The 13,009-nt window shown below is 52.8% G+C and overlaps 3 protein-coding genes across 3 annotated transcripts; all 3 read right to left on the bottom strand.

Annotated features, from left to right (window-relative positions):
- Window positions 1–477: 477 nt before the first annotated feature.
- Window positions 478–1,899, bottom strand: LOC144245913 (inositol 1,4,5-trisphosphate receptor-interacting protein-like 1). Its single transcript, XM_077781424.2, has one exon. It carries the CDS (start codon window positions 1,897–1,899, stop codon window positions 478–480), a length of 1,422 nt encoding a protein of 473 aa, XP_077637550.2.
- Window positions 1,900–5,698: 3,799 nt separating this feature from the next.
- LOC144245964 (inositol 1,4,5-trisphosphate receptor-interacting protein-like 1) lies at window positions 5,699–7,120 on the bottom strand. The gene has a single exon (XM_077781736.2). It carries the CDS (start codon window positions 7,118–7,120, stop codon window positions 5,699–5,701), a length of 1,422 nt encoding a protein of 473 aa, XP_077637862.2.
- A 4,467-nt stretch (window positions 7,121–11,587) lies between these two features.
- LOC146768246 (inositol 1,4,5-trisphosphate receptor-interacting protein-like 1) lies at window positions 11,588–13,009 on the bottom strand. Its single transcript, XM_085561305.1, has one exon. The coding sequence runs from the start codon at window positions 13,007–13,009 to the stop codon at window positions 11,588–11,590; it is 1,422 nt and encodes a 473-aa protein (XP_085417431.1).

The raw sequence follows: 13,009 nt of genomic DNA, 5'->3' as shown, positions 1-13,009 counted from the left end.
CAAGCGCTGTGAGGAACAGAGCTGGAGTTGTTTAGCCTGGAGAAATGGAGACTCAGAGACAACCTTGTCACTCCCTCCAACTACAGGAAAGGTGGTTGTAGTCAGGTGGGGGTTGGTGTCTCTCTCCAGGCAGCAAGTGACAGAACAAGAGGACACAGTCTTTAGCTGTGCCAAGGGGAATTTAGGTTGGACGTTAGGAAAAATATTCTTACTGGAAGAGTGGTAAAGTACTGGAATGGTTTGCCTGGGGGAACTGGTGGAGTCACCATCCCTGGATGTGTTTAAAAAAAGGTTGGATATGGCACGCAGGGTCATGGTAATAGCTAAGGTGGTGTTAGGCCATGGGTTGGACTCGATGGTCTTAAATGTCCCTTCCAACCTAGTGATTCTGTGATTCTCTAATGCTGTGATTCTACGTGCCCCGCTAGCAGCGGCCAGAGGCCGGCACTCTTGCCAGGCGACGGCACAGATCAAGGCCTAGGGGTGGGCAGCCAGATCCTGTGGCAGGCCGTGGAACAGGTTGGATGGCCTAGCCCTTTGTGTATCTGGGGGCAAGCGGAACTCCTCCGGAAGCCTCTGGTTGCCCACTGTAAAATGCTCCAGGGGTTTGCCTTCCAGAGATAAGTGCAGCTGCTCCAGAGCATCCGACAGCTGCAGCAGGAAATGTCTCCTGTGCCTCTGCGACGCCGGTACGGTGCTCAGCAGGCGCGTGACATTGGTCTTGATGGAAGGGATGGAAAGGGCCTTGCGCGCAAGAACACGGGCAAGGAGCTGCAGGCATTTAAGGTGTGAGTCGTCCTGGGGAGCCGGCCTGGCCATGCGCCTCAAGAACTTTGTCTCTGCCACGCTGTAGGTCTCGGGCCACGTTGTGCTTGTGGTGTGGGCCCCTCGATGCTGGCTGCTGATAAAGATGTCTGAGGCGTGTTGCTGCACCCCAAACAGCACCTTAACCTGGAAGCTTTCTTGGCTGTTGCTCAGCCTGAGCTTGCAAGAGCGTTTGGAGGGCAGCAGCTCTAAACGCCAACTGCGTGACTGGGGCAAAAGACGCCAGTTTTCTTCCACCAGCGCGCAGAACCACTGGACAGTTTTCTCCACGTCGAGGTAGGAGCCGGTGCACAGCGTGTCTAGGAGGTTGGGCTGGCGAGTCCTCCTCCTAATCACGTCAGGGTGGTGCTGGAAGCACAGCATGTTCGTACCCTGGTAATCCCTGGGGCAGCTGCACTCCAGCTCCACAAGGACACGGAAATTCCTGCCAGGCTTCTGCTGGTCAGTGTCACGCTCCAGGTGGAAGATGTGGCCTTGGGGAGGAGTCAGGGGTACAAGCACCCGGTACACAACTTCCTCCTCACGGGCGGCCCAACCTTCAAAGGCACTGCCAAAACCAATGGCTTGTTGCAGCACCGGGTAGAAAGTCCCACTCAAGGCACGCCCGAGGAAAGTTGTGAAATTGTCTATCAGGGCCACCGTCCTGTTGCAGCCTGTCTGCAGGTCCTCTACAGGCCCCTGTATGTGCTCCTCTAGAAGCCATCTCACATCATACACGCATGTCTCGTCCTCTACCTCCTTCTCCTGTTCCGTCTCCTCCTTGCCACCGAACTCTGCCCCACGACTTCTTGTCCTCCGCATAAACCATGCTGCCAAGAGAAGAACCAAGAGCCCAGCAAATGCCCAGACCTGCCAGGGCTGCAAGGCAGACCAGAGCAGGTCTCTCCAGGATGCGCCACTCTGCATCAGCGCCAGCAGCTCCACCTCCCGCTCCAGCCGAATCCTCTCCTCTTCCTGGAACTTTGCACGCAGCTCCATTTCCCGATGCGTCACCTCATCCAAAACATCACCCACGGGCTGCGGGTACTGGACTACACGCAGCAAGAGCAGGAGCCACAACACGCAGAAATCCATGGTCTGCAGGAGGATGGAGAGAAGGCCTTGATGGGGAGTGGGGAGGCAGGCAGCTGCCAGTGGGAGTAGCAGGGACATGAATCCCAGTGATCTGAGGGCAGCAAGAACAGGGCCCCAGACAGCTGGGGGCAGGAAGGCCTGTCCCACTGGCCCAGCAGCAGCAGCAGCAGCAGCAGCACTGTACCGTGGCCAAGGCTCTGCCATGAGGGGCTCTCCCTCCATGCAGAGGGAGAACCCAGCCAGGGGTGCAGCGTTTCTAACCCCGCCCCTTGTCCCCAGCACGGCCTCCCTGCCACGCGTGTGCACTCACCGCTTGCCCAAGGAATCCGGGGCCACTGTTACCCGCTGGGGCCTTTTTGTACCTGCCCCCACTGTGACACGTCCCCCACGATGTCACAACTGCCGCAGCACATCACAACCCAGCCAAGTCGATTCTTTGTCCCCAGCCCAGCTCAGCCCCTCCAAGTAGCCCTGGTGTAATGGTTAAGGCTGCTTTTGAGTGAACCTTCTTCAAAGAGCTTCCCTTGGTCTTTCTTTGGTCTTTCTTACCAGCTGCCTCCATCGGCAGTCTCACAGATATCCGTGGTGGAAGGCACCCTTGGGATCACTGCGTCTAAGCCTTGACTCCACCCTGGTTGAATTACCCTTAAATCTCTGCATCTCCGAGGTTGAAAAAGTCCTTGAAGATCATACAGTTCTACTACAAACTTAACACTGCCTACTCCACCAATCAGCCAGGTCTCCAAATGCCACATGCCCAGGACTTCTAAAGCTTTCTGAGGGTGGTGACTCAGCCGTTGTCCTAGGCAGCCTGTTCCCAAGCTTGATATCCGTTTTGTTGAAGGAATATTTCCTGCAGATCCAATCTAAATCTCCTGTGGCACAGCTGGAGAAACTTTCCTCTGGTCATACTGTTTCTTCCCTGGGCGAATAGAATTCATTAATGGATCTGCTTGCTAGCACTTGTAACACTTGTGACACTGGTGGAATTGCGGAAGGTGAGAGTAGGCAGAAACAGTATGGAAAGACAATCAGCAGAACAAAAGGACATGCAGATATGACCAAAAAAGAGACAATGAGATAGAGAGAACAAAAAAAGGAGTGAAAGGCCCAGCCTCTTACACTCCTAAGAAGCCCTGTTAAGAGATTGTTTTCTATGCAAAGCTGCAGCGTTTTTTAATTCTTCCTCTCATCCTACCTTTCCCTACTGGCCCTTCTTTGTGGAAATCAGTTGCTGCCTTTACTTTCAGGGTGCTTTGATTCCTACCTATCTAATTACTCTCTGAAAAAAATCTATTTCATACATGTCAGACCTGAAGAAAGATTTTGGGCCAGAAACTTGTCCTCCGTTCTCAGCTGTGCCTGTGTTGGCCTACCTACCCCTGCTGTCCCTTTTTCCCGGTAATTTTGCAAGAACCAAAGCTGTGCAATACCCGTCCAACACTGGTGAAGCTTTATCGGTTCTGAAAGGTGCTTATTATTCATAGAGATCCCCTCTGCTATTTCCACATAGAAGGAGAGACAGCCAGCGTAAGACACCAGTATTACTATGGCCATGCAGGGGGGGCTATTGGTTGTTGCTTCTTCCTGGGCTGGCGCTTTCCTCTGCACACTTGTCAGCACCCTAGGGGCCCAAGGCAGGCTGGCCACGCTTCTCACAGCCACCAAAGACTCTGGCCCCAGAGCAGTTTGCCCCTCAGGGTGGCCCGGGGCTGGCTGCCTGTCCCCGGCCAGCTGCACCTGGGCCGCTGCCTCAGCCGTGAGGGATGCAGAGCCGCGAGAGCCCGTGGCTCTCTGCTGGGCCGCACAGCTGAGCTCCCAGCTCCAGCTGGCAGGGCCTCAGCGCCCAGCCTGTGCCCTCCCGCCCCGACAGCCATGCCAGGCCCTGCTTGCTGCCCTGATGGTGGCACTCCCGGCCCCCAGCGCTCTCCAAGGGCTTCTCCTGGGGCACCTTCCTGCAGCCTCTCAGAGCCTGCACAAAACCCAGCAGAGGCCTGCGCTAGGGCTGCTTACAAGGGCCTGGAGGGACAGCACCAGGGGCAGCGGCTTCCCACTGACAGAGGGCAGGGTTAGGCTGGAGATGTGCAAGAAAGTGTGCCTCTGAGGCTGGTGACAACCTGGGCCACGCTGCCCATGGAAGCTGTGGCTGCCCAGTCCCTGGCAGTGTTCCAGGTCAGGTTGCATGGGGCTTGCTGCAATGTGGCCTGGTGCTGCAAGGTGTCCCTGCCCTTGGCAGCAGGCTTGCAACAAGACAATGTCTAGGGACCCTTCCAAGCGGAGCCATGCTGTGATTCTGGGATCAGAGGGGGGTCAGGGGCACGTGGCCTTAATTGCTGATTAGAACCAATTCAGCACTGTTAGTTTGGTTGAGTTCGCAGAGACTGTTCACAAGCCCAGATTCCCATCAGGTGACTTTTACCAATACTATAGGTGTGGCTGAGATCAAGAAAGTCTCGCATGCTCCAGATTCTGCAAAACTGCCTTTTATTGAAACAAGAGCACAGCAGATCCTTGCTTGCTCGTCATGCATGCGCTAACTATGGAGCATTACTACGCATCCAAACAGATCTATTAAATACTCAATTTATATTGTTCCATTGTCATATTCGTCATGATGATTTTTTAATTATATAACATTCCACATATTTAATAAACATTTAATTCTAAACATATTGTATAAAATTACTGTTTTGTAGTAAATACAATATGTGTGTGTATAATACATATTGTATACATATAACTGTACGATCAAAATCTTGCCTCCGAAAAATTCAGTAACTACAGAGTATGAATATGTGTCACAAGAGCCACAAATGACTCTGACATAATAGTGACATCATATACTTGCTATTTCTTTTTATAAAATAATATGATAATTTTAAAGATATTGTATTAAATTACTGTTTTGTAGTAAATACAATATGTGTATGTATAATACATATTTTATAAATATATCTGCATCATCAAAATCTCGCCTCTGATAAATGCAGTAACCACAGAGGATTAATATGTGTCACAACAGCCACAAATAACTGTGGCATAATAGTGACATCCTATACTTGCTATTTCTTTTTTTAAGATAACGTGATCATTTCTAAACTATCGCTATAATATGTATCTATTAAAACACATCTGTTAGTAAAAATATTTGTATCAATATATACACACTATAGTTATATAGACAGATATCTATCTGTCTATGCATCCCATCCATTCCTGTCTTTGTCATGGAGCTACAAGCTGGTTCTCTGCCACCAGCTGCAAGCCCCGCAAGCACACGCATCCAAAGGAGGCCAGCAAGGCTGGTGAAGGCTTGGGAGCACAAGCGCTGTGAGGAACAGAGCTGGAGTTGTTTAGCCTGGAGAAATGGAGACTCAGAGACAACCTTGTCACTCCCTCCAACTACAGGAAAGGTGGTTGTAGTCAGGTGGGGGTTGGTGTCTCTCTCCAGGCAGCAAGTGACAGAACAAGAGGACACAGTCTTTAGCTGTGCCAAGGGGAATTTAGGTTGGACGTTAGGAAAAATATTCTTACTGGAAGAGTGGTAAAGTACTGGAATGGTTTGCCTGGGGGAACTGGTGGAGTCACCATCCCTGGATGTGTTTAAAAAAAGGTTGGATATGGCACGCAGGGTCATGGTAATAGCTAAGGTGGTGTTAGGCCATGGGTTGGACTCGATGGTCTTAAATGTCCCTTCCAACCTAGTGATTCTGTGATTCTCTAATGCTGTGATTCTACGTGCCCCGCTAGCAGCGGCCAGAGGCCGGCACTCTTGCCAGGCGACGGCACAGATCAAGGCCTAGGGGTGGGCAGCCAGATCCTGTGGCAGGCCGTGGAACAGGTTGGATGGCCTAGCCCTTTGTGTATCTGGGGGCAAGCGGAACTCCTCCGGAAGCCTCTGGTTGCCCACTGTAAAATGCTCCAGGGGTTTGCCTTCCAGAGATAAGTGCATCTGCTCCAGAGCATCCGACAGCTGCAGCAGGAAATGTCTCCTGTGCCTCTGCGACGCCGGTACGGTGCTCAGCAGGCGCGTGACATTGGTCTTGATGGAAGGGATGGAAAGGGCCTTGCGCGCAAGAACACGGGCAAGGAGCTGCAGGCATTTAAGGTGTGAGTCGTCCTGGGGAGCCGGCCTGGCCATGCGCCTCAAGAACTTTGTCTCTGCCACGCTGTAGGTCTCGGGCCACGTTGTGCTTGTGGTGTGGGCCCCTCGATGCTGGCTGCTGATAAAGATGTCTGAGGCGTGTTGCTGCACCCCAAACAGCACCTTAACCTGGAAGCTTTCTTGGCTGTTGCTCAGCCTGAGCTTGCAAGAGCGTTTGGAGGGCAGCAGCTCTAAACGCCAACTGCGTGACTGGGGCAAAAGACGCCAGTTTTCTTCCACCAGCGCGCAGAACCACTGGACAGTTTTCTCCACGTCGAGGTAGGAGCCGGTGCACAGCGTGTCTAGGAGGTTGGGCTGGCGAGTCCTCCTCCTAATCACGTCAGGGTGGTGCTGGAAGCACAGCATGTTCGTACCCTGGTAATCCCTGGGGCAGCTGCACTCCAGCTCCACAAGGACACGGAAATTCCTGCCAGGCTTCTGCTGGTCAGTGTCACGCTCCAGGTGGAAGATGTGGCCTTGGGGAGGAGTCAGGGGTACAAGCACCCGGTACACAACTTCCTCCTCACGGGCGGCCCAACCTTCAAAGGCACTGCCAAAACCAATGGCTTGTTGCAGCACCGGGTAGAAAGTCCCACTCAAGGCACGCCCGAGGAAAGTTGTGAAATTGTCTATCAGGGCCACCGTCCTGTTGCAGCCTGTCTGCAGGTCCTCTACAGGCCCCTGTATGTGCTCCTCTAGAAGCCATCTCACATCATACACGCATGTCTCGTCCTCTACCTCCTTCTCCTGTTCCGTCTCCTCCTTGCCACCGAACTCTGCCCCACGACTTCTTGTCCTCCGCATAAACCATGCTGCCAAGAGAAGAACCAAGAGCCCAGCAAATGCCCAGACCTGCCAGGGCTGCAAGGCAGACCAGAGCAGGTCTCTCCAGGATGCGCCACTCTGCATCAGCGCCAGCAGCTCCACCTCCCGCTCCAGCCGAATCCTCTCCTCTTCCTGGAACTTTGCACGCAGCTCCATTTCCCGATGCGTCACCTCATCCAAAACATCACCCACGGGCTGCGGGTACTGGACTACACGCAGCAAGAGCAGGAGCCACAACACGCAGAAATCCATGGTCTGCAGGAGGATGGAGAGAAGGCCTTGATGGGGAGTGGGGAGGCAGGCAGCTGCCAATGGGAGCAGCAGGGACATGAATCCCAGTGATCTGAGGGCAGCAAGAACAGGGCCCCAGACAGCTGGGGGCAGGAAGGCCTGTCCCACTGGCCCAGCAGCAGCAGCAGCAGCAGCAGCACTGTACCGTGGCCAAGGCTCTGCCATGAGGGGCTCTCCCTCCATGCAGAGGGAGAACCCAGCCAGGGGTGCAGCGTTTCTAACCCCGCCCCTTGTCCCCAGCACGGCCTCCCTGCCACGCGTGTGCACTCACCGCTTGCCCAAGGAATCCAGGGCCACTGTTACCTGCTGGGGCCTTTTTGTACCTGCCCCCACTGTGACATGTCCCCCACGATGTCACAACTGCCGCAGCACATCACAACCCAGCCAAGTCGATTCTTTGTCCCCAGCCCAGCTCAGCCCCTCCAAGTAGCCCTGGTGTAATGGTTAAGGCTGCTTTTGAGTGAACCTTCTTCAAAGAGCTTCCCTTGGTCTTTCTTTGGTCTTTCTTACCAGCTGCCTCCATCGGCAGTCTCACAGATATCCGTGGTGGAAGGCACCCTTGGGATCACTGCGTCTAAGCCTTGACTCCACCCTGGTTGAATTACCCTTAAATCTCTGCATCTCCGAGGTTGAAAAAGTCCTTGAAGATCATACAGTTCTACTACAAACTTAACACTGCCTACTCCACCAATCAGCCAGGTCTCCAAATGCCACATGCCCAGGACTTCTAAAGCTTTCTGAGGGTGGTGACTCAGCCGTTGTCCTAGGCAGCCTGTTCCCAAGCTTGATATCCGTTTTGTTGAAGGAATATTTCCTGCAGATCCAATCTAAATCTCCTGTGGCACAGCTGGAGAAACTTTCCTCTGGTCATACTGTTTCTTCCCTGGGCGAATAGAATTCATTAATGGATCTGCTTGCTAGCACTTGTAACACTTGTGACACTGGTGGAATTGCGGAAGGTGAGAGTAGGCAGAAACAGTATGGAAAGACAATCAGCAGAACAAAAGGACATGCAGATATGACCAAAAAAGAGACAATGAGATAGAGAGAACAAAAAAAGGAGTGAAAGGCCCAGCCTCTTACACTCCTAAGAAGCCCTGTTAAGAGATTGTTTTCTATGCAAAGCTGCAGCGTTTTTTAATTCTTCCTCTCATCCTACCTTTCCCTACTGGCCCTTCTTTGTGGAAATCAGTTGCTGCCTTTACTTTCAGGGTGCTTTGATTCCTACCTATCTAATTACTCTCTGAAAAAAATCTATTTCATACATGTCAGACCTGAAGAAAGATTTTGGGCCAGAAACTTGTCCTCCGTTCTCAGCTGTGCCTGTGTTGGCCTACCTACCCCTGCTGTCCCTTTTTCCCGGTAATTTTGCAAGAACCAAAGCTGTGCAATACCCGTCCAACACTGGTGAAGCTTTATCGGTTCTGAAAGGTGCTTATTATTCATAGAGATCCCCTCTGCTATTTCCACATAGAAGGAGAGACAGCCAGCGTAAGACACCAGTATTACTATGGCCATGCAGGGGGGGCTATTGGTTGTTGCTTCTTCCTGGGCTGGCACTTTCCTCTGCACACTTGTCAGCACCCTAGGGGCCCAAGGCAGGCTGGCCACGCTTCTCACAGCCACCAAAGACTCTGGCCCCAGAGCAGTTTGCCCCTCAGGGTGGCCCGGGGCTGGCTGCCTGTCCCCGGCCAGCTGCGCCTGGGCCGCTGCCTCAGCCGTGAGGGATGCAGAGCCGCGAGAGCCCGTGGCTCTCTGCTGGGCCGCACAGCTGAGCTCCCAGCTCCAGCTGGCAGGGCCTCAGCGCCCAGCCTGTGCCCTCCCGCCCCGACGGCCATGCCAGGCCCTGCTTGCTGCCCTGATGGTGGCACTCCCGGCCCCCAGCGCTCTCCAAGGGCTTCTCCTGGGGCACCTTCCTGCAGCCTCTCAGAGCCTGCACAAAACCCAGCAGAGGCCTGCGCTAGGGCTGCTTACAAGGGCCTGGAGGGACAGCACCAGGGGCAGCGGCTTCCCACTGACAGAGGGCAGGGTTAGGCTGGAGATGTGCAAGAAAGTGTGCCTCTGAGGCTGGTGACAACCTGGGCCACGCTGCCCATGGAAGCTGTGGCTGCCCAGTCCCTGGCAGTGTTCCAGGTCAGGTTGCATGGGGCTTGCTGCAATGTGGCCTGGTGCTGCAAGGTGTCCCTGCCCTTGGCAGCAGGCTTGCAACAAGACAATGTCTAGGGGCCCTTCCAAGCGGAGCCATGCTGTGATTCTGGGATCAGAGGGGGGTCAGGAGCACGTGGCCTTAATTGCTGATTAGAACCAATTCAGCACTGTTAGTTTGGTTGCGTTCGCAGAGACTGTTCACAAGCCCAGATTCCCATCGGGTGACATTTACCAATACTATAGGTGTGGCTGAGATCAAGAAAGTCTCGCATGCTCCAGATTCTGCAAAACTGCCTTTTATTGAAACAAGAGCACAGCAGATCCTTGCTTGCTCGTCATGCATGCGCTAACTATGGAGCATTACTACGCATCCAAACAGATCTATTAAATACTCAATTGATATTGTTCCACTGTCATATTCATCATGATGATTTTTTAATTATATAACATTCCACATATTTAATAAACATTTAATTCTAAACATATTGTATAAAATTACTGTTTTGTAGTAAATACAATATGTGTGTGTATAATACATATTGTATACATATAACTGTACGATCAAAATCTTGCCTCCGAAAAATTCAGTAACTACAGAGTATGAATATGTGTCACAAGAGCCACAAATGACTCTGACATAATAGTGACATCATATACTTGCTATTTCTTTTTATAAAATAATATGATAATTTTAAAGATATTGTATTAAATTACTGTTTTGTAGTAAATACAATATGTGTATGTATAATACATATTTTATAAATATAGCTGCATCATCAAAATCTCGCCTCTGATAAATGCAGTAACCACAGAGGATTAATATGTGTCACAACAGCCACAAATAACTGTGGCATAATAGTGACATCCTATACTTGCTACTTCTTTTTTTAAGATAAGGTGATCATTTCTAAACTATCACTATAATATGTATCTATTAAAACACATCTGTTAGTAAAAATATTTGTATCAATATATACACACTATAGTTATATAGACAGATATCTATCTGTCTATGCATCCCATTCATTCCTGTCTTTGTCATGGAGCTACAAGCTGGTTCTCTGCCACCAGCTGCAAGCCCCGCAAGCACACGCATCCAAAGGAGGCCAGCAAGGCTGGTGAAGGCTTGGGAGCACAAGCCCTGTGAGGAACAGAGCTGGAGTTGTTTAGCCTGGAGAAATGGAGACTCAGAGACAACCTTGTCACTCCCTCCAACTACGGGAAAGGTGGTTGTAGTGAGGTGGGGGTTGGTGTCTCTCTCCAGGCAGCAAGTGACAGAACAAGAGGACACAGTGTTTAGCTGTGCCGCGCTCCTGCCCCAGATCCCTGGTCTCTCTAGCCCCGGCTAGCTCTTCCTGGGGCGAGAGTGGTCGGTGGAGGCACCCTGCGCTGCTCCCGGATGGGGTTTAGAGGGTGCCTTCGTGGGTCCCTGGGCGGCGCAGGCAAGCCTCGTTGGTGAGGAAAGAAAGGGCGGATCCAGCTGGGGGCTAAGTCCACTTTATTCGGGCCAACGGGCCAAACATGCAGGAACAGTGCCAGCCAACTGGAACCCCGAGAGGGGTCTGACACTGGGCTATAAACCTTTGGGGAGGGGTAAACCTTTAGGGAGGGATATCGGTGATCCAATGAGGTGAGGGGAAGGGAGTGGCTCCAGGATGGGGTGATCTGACTTGGTCCAATGGGGGGAGGATATGGGAGGGGCCCCAGGCCCTCGTCCAATCACTCGGTGCCCTGAGCAGAAGCTTCTAGGTGGAGGGGAAGGAACACCGAGTGACGGGCAAGGCACCTGGGAGGAGACAGGGGAATGACTTTGCACTTTCCAAGATGATGGACAAATACTGGAAAGGCGGGAAGGGAGGACCAGGCGGGAAAACAGGGAACAAACCAAGTGATAATAGGGGTGTACAGGGGCAAACCAATGGATAATACAGAAATATTAAAACATATAAATTGCACAACTCCACATAGCTGTGCCAAGGGGAATTTAGGTTGGACGTTAGGAAAAATATTCTTACTGGAAGAGTGGTAAAGTACTGGAATCGTTTGCCTGGGGGAACTGGTGGAGTCACCATCCCTGGATGTGTTTAAAAAAAGGTTGGATATGGCACGCAGGGTCATGGTAATAGCTAAGGTGGTGTTAGGCCATGGGTTGGACTCGATGGTCTTAAATGTCCCTTCCAACCTAGTGATTCTGTGATTCTCTAATGCTGTGATTCTACGTGCCCCGCTAGCAGCGGCCAGAGGCCGGCACTCTTGCCAGGCGACGGCACAGATCAAGGCCTAGGGGTGGGCAGCCAGATCCTGTGGCAGGCCGTGGAACAGGTTGGATGGCCTAGCCCTTTGTGTATCTGGGGGCAAGCGGAACTCCTCCGGAAGCCTCTGGTTGCCCACTGTGAAATGCTCCAGGGGTTTGCCTTCCAGAGATAAGTGCAGCTGCTCCAGAGCATCCGACAGTTGCAGCAGAAAATGTCTCCTGTGCCTCTGCGACGCCGGTACGGTGCTCAGCAGGCGCGTGACATTGGTCTTGATGGAAGGGATGGAAAGGGCCTTGCGCGCAAGAACACGGACAAGGAGCTGCAGGCATTTAAGGTGTGAGTCGTCCTGGGGAGCCGGCCTGGCCATGCGCCTCAAGAACTTTGTCTCTGCCACGCTGTAGGTCTCGGGCCACGTTGTGCTTGGGGTGTGGGCCCCTCGATGCTGGCTGCTGATAAAGATGTCTGAGGCGTGTTGCTGCACCCCAAACAGCACCTTAACCTGGAAGCTTTCTTGGCTGTTGCTCAGCCTGAGCTTGCAAGAGCGTTTGGAGGGCAGCAGCTCTAAACGCCAACTGCGTGACTGGGGCAAAAGACGCCAGTTTTCTTCCACCAGCGCGCAGAACCACTGGACGGTTTTCTCCACGTCGAGGTAGGAGCCGGTGCACAGCGTGTCTAGGAGGTTGGGCTGGCGAGTCCTCCTCCTAATCACGTCAGGGTGGTGCTGGAAGCACAGCATGTTCGTGCCCTGGTAATCCCTGGGGCAGCTGCACTCCAGCTCCACAAGGACACGGAAATTCCTGCCAGGCTTCTGCTGGTCGGTGTCACGCTCCAGGTGGAAGATGTGGCCTTGGGGAGGAGTCAGGGGTACAAGCACCCGGTACACAACTTCCTCCTCACGGGCGGCCCAACCTTCAAAGGCACTGCCAAAACCAATGGCTTGTTGCAGCACCGGGTAGAAAGTCCCACTCAAGGCACGCCCGAGGAAAGTTGTGAAATTGTCTATCAGGGCCACTGTCCTGTTGCAGCCTGTCTGCAGGTCCTCTACAGGCCCCTGTATGTGCTCCTCTAGAAGCCATCTCACATCATACACGCATGTCTCGTCCTCTACCTCCTTCTCCTGTTCCGTCTCCTCCTTGCCACCGAACTCTGCCCCACGACTTCTTGTCCTCCGCATAAACCATGCTGCCAAGAGAAGAACCAAGAGCCCAGCAAATGCCCAGACCTGCCAGGGCTGCAAGGCAGACCAGAGCAGGTCTCTCCAGGATGCGCCACTCTGCATCAGCGCCAGCAGCTCCACCTCCCGCTCCAGCCGAATCCTCTCCTCTTCCTGGAACTTTGCACGCAGCTCCATTTCCCGATGCGTCACCTCATCCAAAACATCACCCACGGGCTGCGGGTACTGGACTACACGCAGCAAGAGCAGGAGCCACAACACGCAGAAATCCAT

The sequence above is a fragment of the Lonchura striata genome, chromosome 2, assembly GCF_050655825.1.
Source record: "Lonchura striata isolate lonStrDom1 chromosome 2, ASM5065582v1, whole genome shotgun sequence".
Taxonomy (NCBI): Eukaryota; Metazoa; Chordata; class Aves; order Passeriformes; family Estrildidae; genus Lonchura; species Lonchura striata.
Note: the sequence above shows the minus strand (reverse complement) of the source record. Positions and strands in the feature narration are given on the sequence as shown.